Here is a 23391-nt window from a genome sequence, read left to right on the forward strand (position 1 = left end):
AAGAGTGCATTTCTGAACGGTGATATACGTGAAGAAGTGTACGTTGAACAGCCACCCGGCTTCAAAAATGCTGCACTTCCAAACCATGTATACCGGCTAAACAAAGCTTTATACGGTCTAAAGCAAGCACCTAGAGCCTGGTATGATACGCTAACCGCATTTTTACTAGAACATGATTTCACCATCGGTTCAGTGGATAAGACCTTGTTCAAATTTGAAAAGAAGGAACATATTCTACTTGTTCAAATCTATGTAGATGATATTATTTTTGGTTCCACCGATCCAAAGCTCTGTGATAAATTTTCAAAAATGATGACTGACAAATTTGAAATGAGTATGATGGGAGAATTAAGTTTCTTCCTAGGTCTTCAGGTTAAGCAACTCAAGGAAGGAACATTCATCAGTCAACCTAAATATACCAAGGAGCTCCTGAAGAAATTCGGTATGGATACCTGCTCCTCGGCGGCCACTCCAATGAGCTCATCAATCAAACTGGACAGGGACGATGAAGGCCAATCAGTAGATCAGATTGCATACCGAGGCATGATCGGTTCCCTACTGTATCTGACAGCGAGCAGACCAGACATCCTGTTTGCAGTTGGTGTGTGTGGGAGATTTCAAGCAAATCCAAAGCAATCTCACTACACAGCCGCAAAGAGGATACTGAAGTATCTAAAAGGCACTCCTGATGTCGGTCTGTGGTATCCAAAGGACTCATCCTTTAATCTAACAAGCTACTCAGACGCAGACTATGCAGGCTGCAAGATTGACAGAAAGAGCACCAGCGGAACATGTCAGTTCCTAGGTGACCGACTGGTGTCATGGCATAGCAAGAAACAGACATCGGTGGCTACATCAACCGCGGAGGCTGAATACTTGGCGGCCGGAAGTTGCTGTTCTCAACTTCTTTGGATCCAACAACAGCTGAAGGACTTCGGTATCTTTGCCGAAGAGTCCCCAATCTTCTGTGACAACACAAGTGCCATTGCGATTACATACAACCCGGTTCTCCATTCCAGAACCAAGCACATCGACATAAGGCATCATTTCATTCGAGAGCATGTCACGCTGAAGCATATCCGGCTGGAGTACGTACTGACCGACCAACAAGTAGCCGATATCTTCACAAAGCCTCTACAGGAAGCTAAGTTCTCTCAATTTAGACTTACTCTCGGTTTAACTGACATCAGTCAGATCCTTCCTAAGGATACTTAAAAGGAAAACCGGCTTCGACAGATAAAACAGGTAGTTCTTCTTAAGCTGTTGACTTTTGAATTCTCAAGATGCCTATGGAAGAACCGCCCAGCTCATCAGATAAAGTAAACCGACCGGCTACTTGGTGGAAACACCAACTAACCGCATCGGGATGAACAACTGATGACTGACCGGTTCGGAAGCAGGTCATCCCAGATTATTTGAATTTCACAGATGTGGAACAACTACCAATGTTTGTAGATATCTGTTCTGAAATGTTGCCTTTTCAAAGAAAACTGGTCGCGCCTAAAAAGACGTGAAGATCTTTTGATATCTTTCATGGTTCAGGCCTATGACCGACACCTAGACTGCGAACATACCCATTTTGGTGAAAAACATTTTATCCTGCAGTTAATATATGTCATTCCATTTAATGCCTGGACAATAGGTTAGCCCCAAAAACAGTATTTAAAGGAAGCGCTATTTCACTTAATCACTCACAACGCAATACACTCTTTCCCTCACTAAAGCAAAGAAACTCACAAGAACATCATCTCTCTCTAAGGCATCCTAACAATGTCTACCTTCACAAACATCCTACAAGTGAACTTCGAATCATGCTCCAGTACAGATCACTATGATCTATACCGAATGATCAAACAACTGGAGGATACCGGTCTCCAGTACTTCCTGGATGATAATCAACTCATCTATCCTCAGTCCGTCATTGAGTTTTTCAACAATGCCAGGGTGTACCGGGGGACACCCTACTTCAACACCCACATCCAATCAAAAGTTAGGGGTGCCATCTTTGACTTCACCGAGCAAGACTTTGCTCGGTGCTTCAATCTGCCCAAACAAGGGCTCACGGACCTTAATCCTCCAGCCGACACCAAGGCTGAGGTCTCTCTCTCCCTCTCTCGGTCAGATGAGCCAATCGATGATCATGGCTCCAAATATCCCTTGAGGGCTGAATACCAGCTCCTCAATGACATAATAGGGAGGAGCATCCTCGGGAAAGATGTAACCCACACATATTGCACGGTAACGTTCAATATGATGGCGGCCATCATAACGAGGACGCCGGTCAACTGGTCCAGGGTGCTGTTCGATGCCCTGATCTGGATAATCGGCACCAGGTCGGTGGCGTTCATTCCCCAGATCAGCCGGCTGTTTGAGGAGCTCGGGGTCCCAACCTGTCCAGGCGAAGGCTTGGACCGCAGCCAAGTGTTCACCAAGGAAATCATCGACTCGTTCTACGATCGGGTTGAAGAGAGGAAGAACCGTTAGATCACTCCTTCTTGCATCCGGTCATTTTGCTTCACGTACCGGATGCATCATTAACCATATCGGCCTCATCCATGTCCTCTTCGGTCTTATTTGTGCTTTTCTTTAACTTCATCATTTATGTATGTCATTTTCGGTGTTGTCTCTACAGTTTTCGGTCTCCATCTAATCTATATCATTATGTGTTAAATGCATTTAATGAGATAATCCAATTTAATGAGATAACTCCCAATCACCCGCATATTTAATTCCCAACTAATCTGGTCACTTTTCAACTACCATTTACCTCGGGCCTTGCAAACCGCCGCTTCCCCATGTGATTTGACAAGGAAAAGATTCTTTTCCTTAATAAAACAAAACTGACCATCAATGCACAGATTTTCCCTCCAAAACCGACCCTATATAAGGAGCCATTCCCTTCTCATTTCATCACACCTGAAAGTACAAAATCACTCTCTCATCTTAAATCCCGTTTCTCTCTCTCTATACCGAAATCATGCCTAGCAGAACTCTGGGAAACTTTCTGTGCATCGACTTCGACTCATGCACGGAAATAAGAAATTGTGATACCAAGACAAGAATCATGTATGACTCTCTTGTTCAATCCGGCCTTCAACCATTTCTTGAAGAGGCCGGACCTATCCTTATCGATGATGTCAAGGCCTTCTTTCGAAGCGCCTGCATCAGGGGCAAGTACATCGTCTCGACTGTCCGAGACCACACATTTTGGATCGACGAGGATGACTTTTCTTCACTCTTCGATCTACCCGCTGAAGGTTTCTCTGACTTCCCAGATGTTCAGGACCCTGCGGGAACTGAAACCGCACTCTACCTGTCGGCCACTCCTCTTCCGGTGGCACAGTTTGGGCCAAAAACCCAACTTGCTAGTCACGGTCAGCTCTTGCTCGAAATCGTGACCAGGTCAATCCTATGTCAATCTCCCAATCAACGGTATTCCAGGAATACCTACAATATCATGACCAACATCCTTCGCAAATCGGCCATTAACTGGTCATCGGTCATCTGGGAAAACCTAAAGAACATGGTGCTGACCAAGAAGGGTCTCGGGTATGCACCGCATATCAGCAAGCTGATTCTTGGGTATCGACCGGAGTTCGGACCAGGCACACCGGCTTCCTCTTCGAACATTCTCAACGTTGCTTCGGCAAGAGAACGACTCTGGAGAATGCCTGTTGAATAAGGCTATATCTTTCGTTGTCTCTATATGCTTATTCATGTACCGAATCATATAATCGGTTTTCTTCTTCCAACATTTCTTGAATCTCATTATCATTTCAGTTTAAATAACCGAGTCCTTTTCCTTGAACAATTATCTAAGTAACACCTATAACCTCCTACTTGTCCGGTGTTATAAAATATGCTTAGAACTGTTAAACGCCGATAAATCAAAATATCTGAATAAGCTTGGACATAATCTACCATTCGGTCTCGTAAAAAAAAAATATGTCATCCATGACATAGGCAAAATTTTGGAGGGAAAAACTCCCGCTCAAAGACACCGCACACCGTTTCGCACGAAACCATGTCCTTTCATTTTGGAGGGAAAACTCCCGCCCATTCATGATGGGACGGTTTGGCTTCCAAACCGTGCCTATAAAAGGGGGCCTTCGTCATATTTTTCCTTCTCACACAAATTCACTTTCTCTCTCTAAACTTCTAAAATCCTTTGAAGCCGAATTCTTTCATTTTCAAACTCTTCAAACATGGGTCGTGATTCGGCGTTGTTCAAACTATACTCTCAAGTGGACTTCGAGGAGATTCGGCAGAACGGAACGGCCGAAGCAAAAGAAGTAATTGACCGACTGATTAAAACTGGTTTGGAATATCTACTAGACGGTCCCCACGTAATATACAAGGACGCGGTCGAAGAATTCTTCAAAACCGCAACCACCTCCTACGACAGGATCCTCGCAACGGTTTGCGGCTCCCAAATAGAGATCACCGAAGCTGTAGTGGCCGAGAGTCTACGTCTCCCAACTACCGGTATGGACGCAACAGCAGAGATGGACGATGACGTTTTTAAGATGGCTTGCCGCCGTTTATCAGCAACAAACAAGCCGGTCCCCACATCCGGAAAGAAACAACTGCTGAAACCGGAACTCATCCCGGCGTGTGACGTTTTTGCCAGGGCGATACTGGCAAGGGGAGGAAATTTCAGCAATCTGACCAAAGACAAAATCAGAATGATTTTTCGTCTAATGGAAGGCACAGAGATCAACTGGGCAAGATCGGTCTTCAGCAACCTTATGGAAATGGTGAGACCGGACTCAGACAGGTCTTGGGGGTATGCCGTACAACTCGGCAAGATCTTCTTACATCTGAAGATCAAAGTCGGTCCCGGTGTTGGAATACTAAAACGCAGCATCATCCGATCAAGGCATTTTCTTCCAAGAAAGCAATCGGCCTCCAGTTCCACAGGTGGCCGAAAGAAGAAAGCCGCAAAGAAAAATACCCCGGCAAAAGAAAACACCGGAGGGAAGAGAAAAGAAAAGGTAATTTTCGAAGAACCACCTCAAGAAACAGAGGATGAGGAGTGGGACGATGAGGAAGCCGACACAGAGGGAACCGAAAATAGAACGGACCATGACGATGATCTTTCGGCTCAAAGTCCAAACAATGCCGAACATAGCATAAATCCTGAAACCACCGAGGGTGAGGACGGGATTGACACAGGTGCCAATGATGAAGGCCTCAGCAGGGAGGAAGCCGATGAGGCCGAGGCCGAGAGATTAGCCCAGAATATCTTTCAGGGCATCATCAGGCGGGATGAGGACGTTATAAGCTTATACTTGGAGTGGCATGAGCACCGCTTCAACACGAACTATAAGAACATCATGACGGACTTGAACCAAGAGGATTGCTTCGCCAGGTTGGAGGAGGTGGAGGCCATGATCTTAAGCCTCACAAAATCCAATACCATTCATGAGGTACAATGCCGAACCTGCCTACTAATACCAAGAAGTCATCTTCGACAGATAAGAAGGCGTATCAGAAAGATTAAGGAGGAATATGCCGAAGGGGGATCGGTGTCTACAGTAGCACCGCTAGTTTTGGGAAAGCTTGAAAAGGGCAAACTGGAAATTCGGCAGGAAATAGAGCGGCTGGAAGCCATATGCAATCTAAAAGAAGTACCGGTATATACCGCTCCAGTCATCGAAGAATTTCCAATTGACTGGACAACAACCTCAAGAGAAGACACCGAGACACCGAGGGACATTGAGACACCGATACAGGACAATGCTGAAATACCGACTTCAAAGACTGTTGAGGTACAAAGTTTAGACAATGTCGAGGTTCCAAACTCAGAAATTGAGGTAATAAACTTAGAGGATTCGGCTCAATTAGAACCTCCAAATGAAGAGGAGGCACCGATAAATCTTGATGAAAGAGCCGATCCTAATCCGACCGAGCAGTCCTCTCCCACTCCACCACCGGAAGCTACCGTTTCAGTTCCTCCTAAGGAATGGATTGAAGACCGGCTCCAAGAGTTTGAAGCATCCGTTTCGGGACGGATTGGTGAGCAACTTAAGAAATTTGAAGCGTCCACATCGGGGCAGGTTGAAGACCGGCTTCAGAAATTTGAAGCATCAATATCAGAGCAGATTGATGACCGCATACTTGAACACAACGTCTCTAAGCTTCAACCGCTCAAGGATAGATGCGAGAACGTTTTCGATTCGGCCATGCAGTTCGCCGATGTGACAAAGAAGGTTGTGGATCACCATCAAGCGCGCCTAGAGCAACTCAGCACCGGACTATGGGAAGAGGCCGGTGAGCGAGAAAACTGTGCTCATCATATTTTAGCTCTGGAGGATCTCACTTCGGAATTAAAGAAGGATTTCGAACGGGTTGATCCGACAATTGAACGAGTCTCGGTACTGGAAAAGAAAAACGAAGATCTCGTGGCCGAAGTAAAGGCACTTACTGCACAGATGGCCGAAATCCTGAAAGCTAAGGAAAACGCGGATGCCGCGGCTATAGAGGCCGATGCTCTGGTTGCTAAGAGAGTCCAGGAAAGGCTGGACGCCGAAGTTAGCAGAGACAAAGAGGCGCCGCGAGCGACTCCGCTGACCGAGGAAGAAGTAGAGGCCGAGAGAATAAGAAGGGCTGAGATCATGTATCCAGGGTATGCTGAGCAAATAGCAAGACAGGCTGCGGAGGATGCCGAACGATTGGAAACGGAGCAGCGACGGCTGGCGGGATTTGCGAAGGAACACGAGAAAAAGAAGAAAGCGGCCGCCTCCGCTTCAGCACCGGTCGCCTCGGCTTCAGAACCGAAGAAAAGAAAGAAGCCGGCTCCTAAGAAAGTTCGGATTGTGGAGATGCTCAATACAATTTCTGACCCGGTCGAGACGGGTACCTCGCAGCAAGACGACCAAGTCGAGGATGAATTCGAAGAACAGCTGCGGTCCCGATCTAAACGACCACGACACTCCACGCAACCGCAACCGCAACCGCAACCGAAGAGAAAGAAGAGTGCCTACGAATTCACGGACTCGGAATAGGGACTATCTTTCCTTTTACTTGTCTCAGTATTTATGCTTTGTCCTTCGGTTATCTATAAATATATATAAAAGTTATTTTTGAATATCGGCCTTATTTTGCATTTCTACTTGGTTTTGATAATTTTAAATAAAATAATCAAAAAGGGAGAAATTGTTAGATAAATGATAGAGATTCTTCCAAAATCCTTCAAAAACTCCTCTCTCAAAATTTTTCGAAAAATTCTCTAAGTCTTTTTCAAAAACCGGCCAAACAAAACAACCGGCCTACGGTTGCAAACTTACATAATTTTGATAATTTTAAATAAAATAATCAAAAAGGGAGAAATTGTTAGATAAATTCATACCGGTTCAAATAAACCTAACTTAAACAAACTTCCTACGCAGGAACAAGGAACCGGACCGGATGAACAAAAGAAAACCAACTGAAGAAACCGAACCGGTCAAGCTACCAAACCGATCAAGAGTATTCGGTACGTGACCGCACAGAGGAAGGATCGGCCAAAGCCTAAAAGCCAGATCCATCAAATAGCCGATTAATCTACAAGACAAGAATAACCGGAAGAAGTCCGGTTACTTCACTACCAAAAGACATTCGGCCAAGTCAAGAGGCCGACTAGTACAAGAAGACACTTTGGGTATCTGTTGAGAATGATACCAAAGGAACAGACTGAATACTTCCATATCCATGCAAGTCTGAGGAAAGACTGTAGGCTGCAGAAAACAGTACTACCGGATCTTTCTACTTCGGGATAAGCCAGAAAGGAAATCTTCAAAGTACAGACAACTGTCCAAGCAGACAGTGCCTACATTGAGTAAAAGACAAACCCAGCAGGTTTGCTTTACAGACCGGCAGGTCTGAAACAGGATGCCAGGTCTGAGATTGACCGTCAGGTCTGAGGAGAAGACCGCAGGTCTGAGACACTGAATCACTGCATCTCTGATCAGCCAATCAGATTCAAGGCTTCGAAATATGACCGTTGGCATATTTCACTTATAAAAGGAGGCAGTTGCAGAAGAGTAAATGCGGGACAAACATTGGGATAACAAGAGCTAAGTGCATTTACTACAAGTGATAACAGTGTGGTATTCTAAGAAAGCCTAAGTGCTAAATTCTAAGTGTGTGTTACAATTTCAGTGAGAATTGTAAGAGTGTTATCGAGCAGGAAATAAGTCTCGATCGAATTGTACGTGTATTCCTTAGTGAATATCCTTCTCGCGGTTTCGAGAGGAAGGGGTGACGTAGGAGTTTTATCTCCGAACATCCATAAAATCTGTTGTGTTATTTACTTTCTGTTGGCTTCTTTATATAACCGACTAACTTAACCATACCGCTCCAAACCAACTCTATACTCACCATACCGAATATCCAGATAACCGAAACCGACCCACCATTCCTCAAATCTCCATCATCCGAAACCGACTCCGCCTATCATACTCGTGTACCGCTTCAACTTGAAAGCAAACCTCTTCCGCGCTTGAACCTAGTTCAAGGGTTTGTGACAGGTTGTGTAGTATTGAAACCCCGGTGTTAATCTCTAACCGGATTAACCACCACCCTACGAGTGAGAACCGCTAACCGGTCCAACCCCCGGTCCACCAGCGGCGACCTAGATCCTAACATGCACCGAATAACTATACAATATATCGAAAATGTTTAAATTTTATGTAGGTAGTCTAAACCATACTGAACGGGTCAACGAAAAATAAATATGAAACTGTAAAATGATATATTCTTTTAACTTTTTAATAAGATTAAAAAAATTTAATTTATATAAAATTCAATTTATTCTATATTTCATTTGAAATAACTATTATAATATAAAATTTAAAATAAAATATTTCTAGACATTAATTATTAAACATTTAATTTGAAGTGAGGTCATGATATATTATTCATATAAAATATATAATAATTATTTTTTATTAAAAATTTATTCTAATAACTATTTTTTTAAAATAATAATATATTATAACTATCATTATAATTATATATATATATATATATATATATATATATATATATATATATATATTAAAAGATAATAGTCCATCTTTTTAAAAATTTAACTATTATATTATAAAATAAATTATTTAAAATGATTTGATTTGATAATATATATATAAAAAATTAAAATTATTAATCTTATTAAAAAAAATTATAATTTAAAATAATTAAATTAAAATGTTAAAAATATATTAAAAAAAACTTTAGTTGCATATCGACTTATCATCAGTGGACTTAATATTATATAATTTAATTAATTTAATGTTTTCAATGGTTGTTAGTTCCTATTTTTTATTATTTGTTTTGATATACTTTTTACTTATTTTATCAGATTTTTGACTAAATGACAAAGATGTTGAAATCTTTTAAAAAACAATTAAATTAAAAAAATCTAAAAATATTTTATTGACTTTAATCTTTCCAGAAATTTATATATAAAGATTATTTGAACTTTTATTGACTTTATTCTTTATTTTATATAACCGATTAATTTAAATTGGTCTAATTCAAAATTTGTATGATAATTATTTTCTTATAGATTTAGTTGAAAAATGACCCGACCGACCCTGCAAAATCCCATATTTATTAGGTAGAATACGGGTCATGAGTTGGGTCGGGTCGGGTCGAATCCTGACTGACTCCTCTGTTATTGATTCTTCTTCTTCTTCTTCTTGCTTATATCTTCTACATTTGTGCGGTCCTCACTTCCTTCCTTCCGACGGGGCTTCGGTCTTCTCCGATGCCAAGCCAGATGAAGCTGGGGATTCTTCTTCCCGAGTCTTCGTTTTGAGACAGCCAGCTTACTCTCATTGGAAACAGGAATAACCGATGCCCAATACTTCTCCTTTAGTAGACAAGCTTCAATTTGCCTTTTCACCAAATCTGTCTCCTCTCACAAGTAAGCTCTTTTCTGCAATTTGAAGCAATTGTTCCATCAAAATGCATTTAATCTAAGCTTTTAGAACTTCTATGCTCTAGTATTGTCAACAAATTGTTTGGATTTGATTATCATATTCCCAATTTCTTTGAGCAAGCAAGATTATAATAGGAGTCCGTTCCATCTTCTCTAGTGATTGTACTCCAAATGACACCAATCCCAGCTCTGCACATGGCATCACCAATTCCTTCTCTTATCAAAATGACCAGAGCTCACTGTCAGAGGTCATCTTGGAGCAAGAAGAAGAAGAGCAGCATTGCATCCGGCTATAATAAGCCCATTAGGGCTGCAGCAGCAGGAGCAGAAGAGAGCTCTTCAGGCTTATTAAGAACTGATCAAGAAAACGAAAATGGAGAACATGATGAGGATTCAAGAACTCCTACCCAGATCAAAGCTGACCTCTATGAAGCAGTTCAAGGTACCCCCAACCCAATCTAGAACAAAAAAAAAATTCATTCTTTTTCTTTTGTCCCTTTAGTAAACCCTAATGTATACTAGTATCGAAATTGAGACGGATTGGTTCCTGCATTGCCAAGTAAGGCATTAACAGGGGTATTTTTGGAATCCCATCAACAAAGAAATCTGAGATTGAGAGTCTGGTCAAGCTGTTGGAATCCATGAATCCAACTCCTGAGCCAGCCTTTACTCTCGAAAAGGTAACTTCAATTTTCCGATATAACTATGTTTGAAACTTGGGATTGTTGATTGACTGAGATGAGAAATCACCCTTTTTTTCTTTGATAAATGGAAAGGTGAGTGGATGCTGGAAGCTTGTTTATAGCACAATAACAATTCTTGGCTCCAGAAGAACAAAGCTTGGATTGAGGGATTTCATCAGCTTGGGTGATTTTTTTCAGACCATTGATGTTTCTAAGGTAATTTCCAATTGGGTACACTAACAAGTAAAACAATTCATCTTAGACAACTTTTTTCATTTAATCTTCTATATATTCTCTCATTGATCTGATTTTCATTTTTATTTTGCATTCTTCTTGTTTTTGTTAATGGAGGGAAAAGCAGTTAATATAGTAATGTTCAATGTGAGGGCATTGAATTTTCTAAATGGACAGCTAAAGATTGAGTCGTCCTTCAAGACTGCATCCAAATCTGTAATATATGAATCATCTCATTCTTTCTCTTTCTCGTCATTCTTAAACCACCTCCCTTTTATGAAGCTATTATTGTTTTTTTTTTCCATCTGAAACAGAGAGTTGATATCGAGTATGTTGATTCTTCCATAACTCCAGAGCAGGTTAAACCTTGTTTTTGGATTTCCATGGAATCAAGCATTGGATGCATCATATGATCCTAACATTCTGTTTTTATTGGCGTAGTTAATGAATGTGTTTAAGAAGAATTATGATATCTTGCTGAGCATATTCAATCCAGAGGGGTGGCTGGAGATCACGTATCCTTCTGATTTTCTTTTATTTTTTCGAGTCAATTCTTGATCGGGTTTGTTTGTTTTGGCTTTTTAAGTATTGGGTGATGCATAGTTTATTGAATGATCATCGATTCTTAACAAATTTCTAAGATACGTTGACGATACATTGAGGATAGGAAGGGATGATAAAGGCAATATCTTCATTTTGGAGAGATGACATTATGAGAATACAAAGTTTTCTTCTTGGCTCCAGATGGAATGAAATGAACAGTCATAATAGAGGTACATTGTTTGGTTGTAATTGTAAAAATCTTTATCTTTCATTTACCCATTTCTCCTGTAATTGTTGACCATTTAATTAAGTCGATTACACATACATTAGTTTTGGATATGGTCATAAGATGCTTACAAAATGAGTTGAAAATGACATCCACAAAAGTTATACAAGTTTGAAAAGTATTGACTCTCAATAAGAAAGTTAAAGTCAACTTATAAACAGCAAAATTAGATTGAAACAACAAGTTAATTGAACCGACGTTAAACTAACATGCATCCAACCACCATGATTTTCAAATGGAAATGAATTAGTGACATTTTAACCTTTTAAACGAACTTTACCCCTTCACCTACCTTGGTTGGATGTAACAAATAAGGAATCAAAGAAATGGGTATGACGCGTATTAGACCGAAATGAAGTGGGCTCCAATAATGAAGAAGAAAGAATTGAAGAATGTGGGCTCCAGTCAGTACATTTCATCTCAACAGTTGCATTCTCAAAGATATGCAGTTGAAGCAACATCATTAAAAAGTGTCTCTTTCTTCTTAGGCGCCCACCCTTTATCTCTTCTTCTTCTCTCTTGAGAAGAGAGAGGAACGCACACACAGAGGACGGATAACCCTTGGTCGCTTTCACATATGCAATTTTATCACGTTCCCTTTTTTTGGTTTGGCCGATCACACTAACATACATCTGTACATAAGTTTAGAGAGTGCTCCTTCTGGAGACGAACAAAATGGGAAATTCTAGGGTTTTGGCTTTGTACATCACCATATGTGTGGTTGCTTTTATCATTTCCAAGATCACTATAGCAGTCCTCCTATACTTCAGATGGAAACGAAAGCAAATGATTGTTCGAGATTTATCAGGTAATAGAAATTTACCTGTTTATTTGTCTAATTACTTCATGGATCTTTTGTTTCTCTTATATAATATGGTGTGTTTAATCAGAAGGAGGGAAGCTGATAATGTTTAGATCATCTAAGATGAAGTCATTAAACTCAGATGTATTCACGGAGAAAGCTATGAAGTTAAGCAATAAGGACATAATTGGAACTGGAGGTTACGGCACAGTTTATCGTTTAAACATGGATTCGTCATTGTCTTTTGCGGTAAAGAGATTGAACAAAGGAAGTGTTGAGAGAGACGAGGGTTTCCAAAGAGAATTGGAAGCAATGGGAGATATTAAACACAAGAACATTGTTACCCTTCATGGTTATTATTCAACTCCTTCATATAATCTTCTCATCTATGAGCTAATGCCTAATGGGAATTTATCATCATTCCTCCATGGTAATTAACTATCCATTCACTAATTATAAACTAAACTAACTTTGATCACAATATTTAAAATTCTCATAATTTTGCAGATAGATCGACGGAGACAACAACCCCGGTTCTTGATTGGGCTTCGAGGTACAAAATAGCTGTGGGGATTGCAAAAGGTTTGTCGTACCTTCACTTTGATTGCATCCCTCATATAATCCATAGAGACATCAAATCGAGCAATATATTGCTGGATGAGAATATGGAGGCTCGAGTTTCGGATTTTGGGTTGGCGACATTGATGGAAGCAGACAAGACCCATGTTTCGACTTTGGTTGCAGGGACTTTTGGTTATTTGGCTCCTGGTATGTTTGAATCATTAGTTTCTGGGTTATTATAATAATATTATTTGGAGTTGTAATATTTGATGATATTTGTTAATTGGTGTAGAATACTTTGATACCGGTAAAGCTACAAGAAAGGGAGATGTTTACAGTTATGGTGTTGTCTTGCTGGAGCTGTTAACAGGTAAAAAGCCAACAGATGAAGCATTTATTGAGGAAGGGACCAAGCTTGTGACCTGGGTAAGTAAAGTAAAGTAAAAGTAAAGTAAAGTTTCTATCTTTTAATCAATTTCCATGATCCTTTTTCCATTTGTGACCTTGTTTGGTTATGGGGGTGGTTTGACTTGATTGAACAGGTAAAATCTGTAGTGGAAGAGAAGAAAGAAGAAATGGTGATTGACAGTAGATTAGAATGTTGTTCAATGGAGGAGGAGGAAGAAGTTAAAAATGTATTCTCGATTGCATTAATGTGCTTAGAGCATGAACCTTCAAAGAGACCTTCAATGGCTGAAGTTGTTAAAATGCTAGAACAAAAGAAGATGATCAAATCAAACCAACTTAACTAGACCTCTGGCAACTGAATCCTTCAATGAAGGAGAAACTGGATCTTTACCAAAGAAAACATCGAAAAGTGCCCATGCTACATTACTAGACTCAATTGTCGTCGTCCCACCATCAGACAAGCCAACCTGAAAAAACATTGGATTTTTTTAGAAACAATGAAGGATTATCGGAGATAGTTAGTTGGGTTTGTTTGCGTATACTTACTAGCATTTTGGTTGGATTGAGCCAAGTGAGGAAGATGACAGTCCCTTTGTTGAGAGATCGTCCTTGAAAAAAGCTGCGGAAAGTGGAGAGAGCAGATTCATCTATAGGAATAGGCGAAACTAATCTCGGGGAAATTGCATCGTTTAAAGCATCCCAAAAGGTTTTTCCATCAACATCCCTCACAAGAACAATCTGCAGTGATTTCTCAATTGGGTCCTGGAATATAGTGTTGAAAAGAGATGTATCGCCTTTAATATCTTCCAGTGATCGTCCTCTCCATGCATTTAAGTTGCTTACAATAGATTCATCGATGTATAATCCAGCAGCATATACCTTAACACCGATTATTGCAAAAACTTTCTCCCTGTATCCTGAAAATCATCATTATATCAAAGAAATAATTCCATATTCTTCATCTTCTTTGTTTTCTATATAATCTCATTTGTCAAATTACAGACCTGTTCCTAGTAGAGACAGTGAAGTTGAGCAACCTGGAATGGTTAATGTTGTCTGAAACTTAACCTTGGTTGCAGGTTCTTCTTCTTCTTCAGTGTATTCTGCATTTCCAAATCCAACTAGCCGCCATTACAGAAAAACAGAAATTCCATCAAATTGAAAACACCTTCTTCAATCAATCAGCATAGTTGGGGGAGACGAGAAGAAAGTTGTTACCGGAAGATGAACGAACAACCTTCATAGAGGAATTGCGGGATGATCTGAAGGAGGATAAGCGATGAAAAGACCGGCGGGGCTTGCCGAAAGATGGAATCGGAGGGATTCCGGCGAAATTGGGGGAAATTGGAATTTGCAAAGGAACTGCCTTAGCTCCCATTCCCAGCATTGCTTAGAAACTAGCTTCCAACCTCCGCGTCGTCTTCTCCGATTGAATGGATAGGCTCAAAGCTCCATCAGAGAAGATAAGATCTCCATAGCAGGAGGGCCCGCCCCTGCTCCGTCTCTCATAGAAGATAAATTAGGGTTCATGAATGAATTATTTGAGTTGATGGATTCTTCTTTTCCTTTAATCTAATAATAATAATAACAATACTTTAAATTTGATTAATTTTTTATTTATTTCAAATTTAAGAAGTTAACACGAATCCAACCGAGATTACAGTTTCTCCAAAATCAAATGAACACCGTTCTGCGGTTGAAGGGTTACAACATAGGTTGGTGCATGAGAATAAGAAGGAGAAAGCTTAAAAGAAAACCTTTGAAGAATCATAACTAATGCTAGTTTTGCTTCAAGTAATGTGAAGTTATTTCCTACACATATTCTTGGTCCCCAACTGAATGGAAAATACATTATTTGGTTCTTTGTTGCCTTCGCCACACCATTGGAAAATCTCTCGGGTTTGAACATTTTCGCATCTTTTCCCCATATCTCTTCGTCGTGATGAACCAAAATTATGGGCAACAAAAATTGCAACCCTGCTGGTAATGTCATTTCCCCGAGTCTCGTTTCCTCATCAATAGACCGATAAAACATCAGTGAAGGCGGGTACAATCTCAAGACCTCGTACAAGATCATGGATATCTGTAATAAGGAAAAATAATATGATTTCAATTATCATACAATGTTTAATAGGATTTTTGTAACTTACAACTTTTAGGTGTCCTATCCCTTCTATGTTTGGTTTAGAATTCCCAAACAGTTGGTTAACTTCTTCTCTGGCTCGAGTTTGCCATTCTTGGTGAATGCTTAATAGAACCATTGTCCAAATTAAAAGATTGGCTGTGCTTTCTTGTCCTGCAAAGTAGAAAAGCTTGCATTCTTGGATCACATCATCTATGCTCATGATTTCTGCATCTCCATTTTCTCGATTCTCTGTCGAGTTTGATTTCAGTAGTAACGACAGTAGATCGTCGTTGTCATCTTCTCCTCCCTTCGTGTCTCGTATTATTATTCTTCTTCTGGCTATTATATCCTTAAATTGATTTATAAGCTCACTATTGATTGCTTTTATTCCCCTGTTTTTCTTTGTTGGTAGAAACCTGCAGAGGCCCCAAGCAAAAATCTGATAAATTATTTGAAAATTTCTTAGAGAATTAGTTATTCATTCTTTACATACCGCCAACCAGGGATATAGGAAGAATTGAGTACTTGGCGAGTAAGTTTAGCTTGATCCTTTTGAAGCCTGAATATCTTTATCCCTTCTTCATATAAACTGCTTCCAAACAGAGTCCGAGATATCACAGCAGTCGAAAGATCTTCAAGATAAGGCTGCACATCAACTTCAACCGATCCTTTTTCATTCTCGAATAAAATTTCCAGTTTCTTCATTGCTTCATTGCAACTCATATACATCAATGGGAACATATTCTGCATGCATGCATGTAATTGTAATAAACCAGTAAAAAACTGTTTTTAACCACGATTATTAGCGACGGTAATGAAAATTCGTCGCTATTACCTTTAGCTTTTGCATGTGGAAAGCTGGATTGATAATTCTTCTGTGCTTGGCCCATTTGTGATCGTTGTAACTTGCAAGGCCTGCAACTAGAAGATTGGCCAGAGGATGAATTGGTGGTGGCTTTTTGAAAGATTTGTTGTTCGTCAAGATTTCTTTTATAAGTTTCGGTTCCATAACGTTCACTCTTACAATTGGTCCTACCCACATATACGAGTTTTTTCCTGCAATTCACTTAATTTTTCACATTCCAAATTCAAAATTGTAGCTAAAGGATGTTAATTACCATTGTTGTTGCTATTAACGACGGTAAAAAACAGTTTTCGCACAATTGAACTTATTATTAACGAAGATTAACATAACCCCACTTAAAAAAAACAAATGAGAAACAAACCGTAGTTATCAATAATATGACGATGAAATGGAAGAACCCGAGAGGTGATGTCATTGGACAAGTCTATGGGACGAGAATTAGTAGCCTCCACCATAGCTTTGAGCTCCTTGAGGTCTCCATGGAATATTCTATAAGGGTTTCCTTTAAGACCTTGTTGTCTTAGCAGTTTTTCTAGTCTCTTCGGTCTGATCCAAACCCAATTAATCACTTTCCATATCAATGTTATAACAACTGCTAACAAAAGGACCAAAGATGTTGCTTCCAATGTCAAGATTTCCATTTCTTGAGACAAATTAAGATGTGTTGATGGCTTGAAATGCAGATCAGAAAGCTCAATTTATAGCTTAATTAATTTGGTTTTAATTTATTTGACATAATAATAATAATGCTCAACAAGATATATAAAATTAATTATAGGCATCACATTATGCTATTAGTTATATTTTAATTAGTGGTTTTGGTTTTGCCTAATGGACCACTAGATTACTTAGAAGATATATAATAAGCTTATAGCTATTTAAATATTTTGGTTGATTGATTCTTTTTGTAATGTTATTACAAGCTAGTTTTTAACTAAACATGTATCTTGTTTAGAAATGACATAATTGATGTTTAATTTATTATAAACAACTTGTAACATAATAATTGCCAATATTTTATATAATAATAAAAGAAAAACAATTGGACGGATCTAAAAATTAAAGTTGGGTGGGCTTGAAATTTTTTTTTGATAGACTTAAAAAGTAACAAGAAAATTTTAAATAAAACAAGTAGATAAAATTAAGTTTTACTATTTTTTTAATAATTATATAAACAAAAGTGAGTTTTATTGAAATTTTTTAAGAAATTACAGGTGTCGTGAAATTTGAACCGTAAAATAATAATAATAATTTTTTTTTGGGGTGGGCTTCGGTTTATCCGAACCCCTACATAGATTCATATATATAGTGGGACTAGGGATGACAATGGGACAGTTCAGAGCGGAGAATGCATTTACCATCCCCGTCCCGTTCGGTTTAATTCGGTTTCGGGGAATCCCCGCGTGACACCGTTAAAAAATATTTAAATATATATATATATATATATATATATATATATATATATAAAAGAATTTTTAATATAATATATATTGTAATATATTAAAATTTTATATTATTATAAAGCTATAAACTTACCATACTTATAAAATATAATAAATAAATAAATAAATATATTAGTGATTTTGTATATTTTATTTCGTTTATAGTGTTCGGGACAGAAATAGGATGATATCGGGACGGGTCGGGGCGGGGGACACAAATCTCATCCCAGTCCTATCCCCGTTCAGTTTTGGGGAAAAACCGTCTCAGACAAACCAATTCAGTTCGATTCGATTTTCGTAGGACAATTTCAAATTGTTATAGGATCTCTGTTTAAGTTGAGCAGGAAAAGCCATTTTATATATAATTTTGTAGTTATTCCTTTTAGAAAATATAATTATTTAGAGTTATTTGGTTATATAAAAAAATATCAATTACACAAAAATGAAAAAAAAAAGTTACTGATTATTTTGTTTGAAACAAAAGTTTATTCATACATCAAAAGTCAAATTAATAATTGTAAAAATTAAGTTATGATCATATTACTTTCAATCAGTCTATATATATAATAATAATAAAAATAATCTTTGCAATAAGGTTGATTCACACGTATGATTGGGGACTCTCTAATTTGACATTTTGTTAAGCCTGTTAATATTTGTATATATTTTGTTTTATATTGAGAATTATTGATGTTTTTCTTTAATCTAGATCTATCTGTGGTTTGAGAGAAAGATTAATTTATAATCCATGTACATTTTTTTGGTCCGAAATTTGGAGGCATTTATTTAAAATATAAACAAGTCCTTGAAGTAAAAAATTTGGTGCAAAATGCCCTCCAACAAAAAAAGATAAATTATGTATATGCCCAAAATCATGTTTTTTTCTTTAATTTAGGAGGATAGTACAACCCCACTATGAAGTTTGTATCAATTTATTAAGTTCTTAATGTGAATTAAAAATAAGAAATTTTGTCACTTTGACTCTTCATCAAATCATCGGGAAGTAATGCCCATTTTTCTTCTTTTTCTAAAAGTTTCAATATTAATAAAACTATTTTTACAAAAAAATTGTTTGGCTCAATGGCTATAAAGAATATTTTTTTTTTTTTTACAATGTTAGTTTTGATATTTTTTCGAAATTCGACTAATCTCCGCGGGTTAAACATATACTCGGCAAACACTCAACTAATTTAAATAGGTGAACGATAACAAACTCCAACCAAAATCATTGAGAGTTAGGGATATCACATTCACTTTGATTCTAATTAAAAACAATGAACCATTACATAAATTATAAATGCTTTAATTTTTGTGTGTGTTTATTTCAATAAACTTATAACAATGGATGTTATAACTTAATTTGTAATGATCTATATCAATTTTCTAGGTTTTTGTTTTTTCACAAGTAAAATGTTAAAGAAAAATAAAATATTATGACAGGTTGAATTTGATTCCAATCTCCAAGTTACTAGAACCAAGGCTAGGTGTCTTAGTTTGTCTTTCTATTATTACATCATTAAAAACTTCCACTATCATTTTAATAAGAAAGTCTACCTTATCATCTTACACCTAAATGCAATTATATAAAATAGTTTTCTTAATTTTAGAGATTCCCTACATTTAATTACTTGGTTTTACACTAAGCACCATGTTAACTCTATCAAATGTATGATGGGGACCATCCTAATATAAGCCAAATTATAATAAAATTAATATGTTTGCCCTTCAACTTTTTAAACATTCCAATTGTACAGTTTTATTTATATCAATGAGAAAACTTCTCCCAATTTCCAACTTTAAAAATTAAATAGTTCTAAAACGTTTTTTATTTTGTAATTTAGAAAGTTAGTGCAAATTACATATTTAAAACGTTTTTAATAAATTCGAATTTAAGATATTTGATCTCTATACATAAATACTCTATATAGTGTTAAAGGACTTAAAGTTGAATATGTCTGCAAAATAGATAATAAAAATTTAAAAGTTCATGCACTCTTTAAATAGTTGAATGAAAAGATCGGTCTAAAATGAGAATGTGTTCTTTTACTAGCTTTTTCAGAAATTAGTTAATTGATTGATATTTAAAAAACTAAATAAAATAATTACAAGTAAAAAGTAAATTATTCCATTTTTAAAAGTTTCAAATTTTTTAAAAATAAAACATGATTATGCACTAATCATCCGAACTATTGGTTAATTAAGTGGAAGGACACAACACCATTAATTTCTTTAATTGAATAATTTGAGATAATGATTAACTTTGAAGAAATCTATTAAAGCTTTCACAAGCTAAGTGAAATCAATATTTCATAATGACCTTTTATTTACACCATAAATTTTAGATTATGAAAATAAAAAAAAAATACGAATTTTAAAATCATGAATAATATAATATATTTGTAAGATATTATCACAATATTATAAATTGTGATAATATCAATATTATATTATTTAGTTTCTTTATATGTCAATTATAATGTCTATATAATAGATATAATCTATGTAACCATAAATAACAATTCAATACAATATTTCTCACTTTATTCTAATATGGTATCAGAGCTTTGTTATCGGTCTTGAGTCAATCAAATGATAGTCTTCCGTTGCCTCCATCAATGGTTACCAAGCTATTGATGAAACGCTCTAATCATTTATTCTTAATATTATTTTTTGTCGGTGGTCCTAAGAAGCTTATCTGGGGTTTTGGATTTAATTTGAGTGGATTTGTTTTCGTCTAGTTGGATTGGGGATTTTGGTAGCTTTGTAGAAATGAGTTTAGTTGTTTTGTTCTTAAGTGAGGAGGGTAACTTGGACGGATCGAAAGTTGATTTGATTGAATTAGCTGGTTTAGAAGATTGTTGATTTTATTATTAGTTTTGGAGGAGAGGAAATCGGAAGTGAGTTTTTGAAGCTTGGTTTGATTGGTTTTATTTGTTTTGTTGAGTATAGGGAGTTGAATTTGGTTTGGTGTTTCCCTATATTTGTGAAACTTGATTTGATTGGTTTTGGTTGTTGTTGAGAATAGGGAGTTGAATTTGGTTTGGGTTTTCCCTAAGTTTGTAAACTTTGATATGATTAGTTTTTGTTTAGTTTGGTTGTTGTGGGTTGTTGATTTTAGTTTGGTTTTTGGAGGAGTTTGTGAAATTTGGTTTGATTGATTTTGGTTTGGTTGTTAATTTTGGCCGGTCTGAATTGAAGAAGAGCTTTTTTTTTGGTGAATGATCAATGGATTGACAGAAGAGAGAAGAGAAGGAAGAGAGGAAGATTAAGAATGACATGTAACTTCTTATTATTCGCACTTTCGTTTTCTGACTATCAAACTCTCTATGTTTATGTTGTTGCATCATGAGTTTGAGTGAGGATGTTAAAGTATATAATATAATATATTTGTAAAATATTATCATAATATTATAAATTATGATAATATCAATATGATATTATTTAGCTTCTTTATATGTCAATTATAATATATATATAATAGACATAATCTATATAACCATAAATAACTATTCAATACAATATTTCGAGTTATTTTTTTTTATCAAATTAGCTTGAAGATTAGTACACAATTAAGACTTTTTTTTAAAAAAAAAACCTGTAAGGCTATATACTTTTCAAACTCATAATAAACTTGAAGATTAACACACAATTAAGACTTTTTTTGGACAAAAGCCTTCTAAAGCTATATACTTTTCAAACTCATAATAAACTTGAAGATTAGCACATAATTAAGACTCTTTTTGGACAAAAACCTATAAAGTTATATACTTTTCAAACTTATAATAAACTTGGAGATTAGTACACAATTAAGACTTTTTGGACAAAAACCTTACAGCTATATACTTTTCAAACTCATACTAAATTTGGAGATTAGTACAAGACTTTTTTTTGTGACAAAAACCTATATGGCTATATACTTTTCAAACTCATTATTTTGAAATTTTAAAGAGAAGGATAATTTATCATGGACTTGAAAAAGTATTATCTTGGACACCTCCTTGATGATAATATGAGATGACAAATTTTATCGGGTAAGATAATTAAAATTTTGAAACATAAATGGATCCATCATGTATCAAATTAAACCTTTCATGTAATTTTCCTCAAATGTCTGAAATTTTGTCGATCCCTTTAGCGGGTGTAGAGGACGATGACATTTAAGTTTAGTCTTGGTCTAATGATGGAAAATATAATGTTAATTTTAATTATCTAACTCAAACTCAGATCAACCATGAGAATAATTTGTAAAATGATTTTGATATTTGGAACCTTAAGTGTTCACCAAAAATAAAAAATGTTAGGTGGAGAATCCTTAAATGAAGTAGTGACATAAAAATGAATATTTCAAACAAAATGTTACCACTCACATTATGTGCAATCAATGTAAAAAATCACATTAAACAACTAAACACGCTATTCTCGCTATTCTCGATTGTGATTTTATCAAAAATATTTGGGAAATTATTGAAAGACGAGAGAAATACTTCTCATCGGCAATGCTCTGATTTCCTCTGTACACGTCACATTGGATTACAATGAAATGGAAAGAAATTGATTCACCGATAACTTTGAATAAGTTTAACTTTCAACAAATTTAAAGTCTACTTCTCTCACTAACCACATTTTTTTTTTTCGACAATCGAACTGAATTAAGATAACTCGAGGGATAGAATGTAAGAGAAATAAAAAAAAATTGAGACACGACATTTATACAACTAAAATATTTGAGAATTCTTATTAAATTATTTTATTTCTCACTTACCCGATCTATTCTTTTTAGGTTTGTTTTTTTTTTAAGAATTTTGATACATTTTGTTAATATCTTTTATCAACTATGAACTATTATTTTAATTTTATTATCTTTAATATATATCATATTTGACAAATAACAACCTCAACCACACAAAATATAAAAAATAAAAAATGCTGATTAATTAACTACATTTTCTCTTGTATTTATTGATTCATTTTGTTAGTTTTTTTATGTTAAGTTTTTATTATTCCTAACCACATTTGGTCCAAAAAAAAACTAATTTGAACCAAATTGTAAAAATGATTGTCACCAGTTTAAATCAAACTTATTTCATCATAAATCAAAACATTAAAAAAATCAAAAGAAACGTTTATAACTTCAAACACAAGACACCTGAGCTTGTTTGATCCGGATTTTTTTGGATTTAATTTTTTTTACCATTTAAAATAAATTACTGTGCAAATTATGTCTATATATTTTAACAAAGTTGCATAAGAGCTTTATTTTTATTATATTATTTGTAGTATTTTAAAATATAAAATAAAATAAATATATTAATAGTTTAACATAAATAATCAAATGTAATCCTTTTTTTATTATATATATATATATATATATATATATAATAACACAAACAAATTATTTTCAAATAATCCTACATCACACAGTCTCAAAGAATTGGTTGATTTTGTGTTTTCTAAATTATTTTAAATTTTTTCTAAAAATAATTTTTTATCATATAACCTTCAAATTACATAATTCAT

General features: G+C 36.1%; 5 protein-coding genes across 6 annotated transcripts; 3 read left to right on the forward strand and 2 right to left on the reverse strand.

The window, feature by feature from the left end:
* Nucleotides 1-4487: 4487 nt before the first annotated feature.
* LOC124939702 lies at nt 4488-7066 on the forward strand. The gene is made up of 5 exons (XM_047480148.1): nt 4488-4640; nt 4983-5429; nt 5592-6413; nt 6516-6910; nt 7036-7066. Exons 1-5 carry the CDS (start codon nt 4488-4490, stop codon nt 7064-7066), a joined length of 1848 nt encoding a protein of 615 aa, XP_047336104.1.
* A 2634-nt stretch (nt 7067-9700) lies between these two features.
* LOC124937883 (fibrillin-5, chloroplastic) lies at nt 9701-11722 on the forward strand. 2 transcript variants are annotated; one of them, XM_047478214.1, is made up of 8 exons: nt 9701-9910; nt 10083-10367; nt 10490-10605; nt 10702-10824; nt 10960-11058; nt 11157-11201; nt 11284-11357; nt 11484-11722. In XM_047478214.1, the coding sequence occupies exons 1-8, from the start codon at nt 9841-9843 to the stop codon at nt 11548-11550; spliced, it is 879 nt and encodes a 292-aa protein (XP_047334170.1). In that variant the 5' UTR covers nt 9701-9840; the 3' UTR covers nt 11551-11722. The 2 variants fall into 2 exon arrangements, with proteins under 2 accessions (XP_047334170.1, XP_047334171.1); XM_047478215.1 differs by having other exon boundaries at nt 9770-9910; nt 10061-10367.
* A 481-nt stretch (nt 11723-12203) lies between these two features.
* Nucleotides 12204-14218, forward strand: LOC124937882 (receptor-like serine/threonine-protein kinase At1g78530). Its single transcript, XM_047478213.1, is given in 6 exon segments — nt 12204-12479; nt 12562-12903; nt 12981-13241; nt 13327-13460; nt 13577-13762; nt 13764-14218. Coding segments are annotated over 6 exon segments (1206 nt in total). The 5' UTR covers nt 12204-12346; the 3' UTR covers nt 13914-14218.
* Nucleotides 14219-14834: 616 nt separating this feature from the next.
* LOC124937884 (cytochrome P450 72A397-like) lies at nt 14835-15840 on the reverse strand. The gene is made up of 2 exons (XM_047478216.1): nt 15593-15840; nt 14835-15525 (listed from the first exon to the last, which is right to left on the reverse strand). Exons 1-2 carry the CDS (start codon nt 15785-15787, stop codon nt 15100-15102), a joined length of 621 nt encoding a protein of 206 aa, XP_047334172.1. The 5' UTR covers nt 15788-15840; the 3' UTR covers nt 14835-15099.
* A 98-nt stretch (nt 15841-15938) lies between these two features.
* Nucleotides 15939-17073, reverse strand: LOC124939703 (cytochrome P450 CYP72A219-like). Its single transcript, XM_047480149.1, has 4 exons — nt 16794-17073; nt 16403-16623; nt 16093-16311; nt 15939-15983 (listed from the first exon to the last, which is right to left on the reverse strand). Exons 1-4 carry the CDS (start codon nt 17071-17073, stop codon nt 15939-15941), a joined length of 765 nt encoding a protein of 254 aa, XP_047336105.1.
* Nucleotides 17074-23391: the final 6318 nt, after the last annotated feature.

This window comes from Impatiens glandulifera, chromosome 5, assembly GCF_907164915.1.
Source record: "Impatiens glandulifera chromosome 5, dImpGla2.1, whole genome shotgun sequence".
In the NCBI taxonomy this organism is placed as follows: domain Eukaryota; kingdom Viridiplantae; phylum Streptophyta; class Magnoliopsida; order Ericales; family Balsaminaceae; genus Impatiens; species Impatiens glandulifera.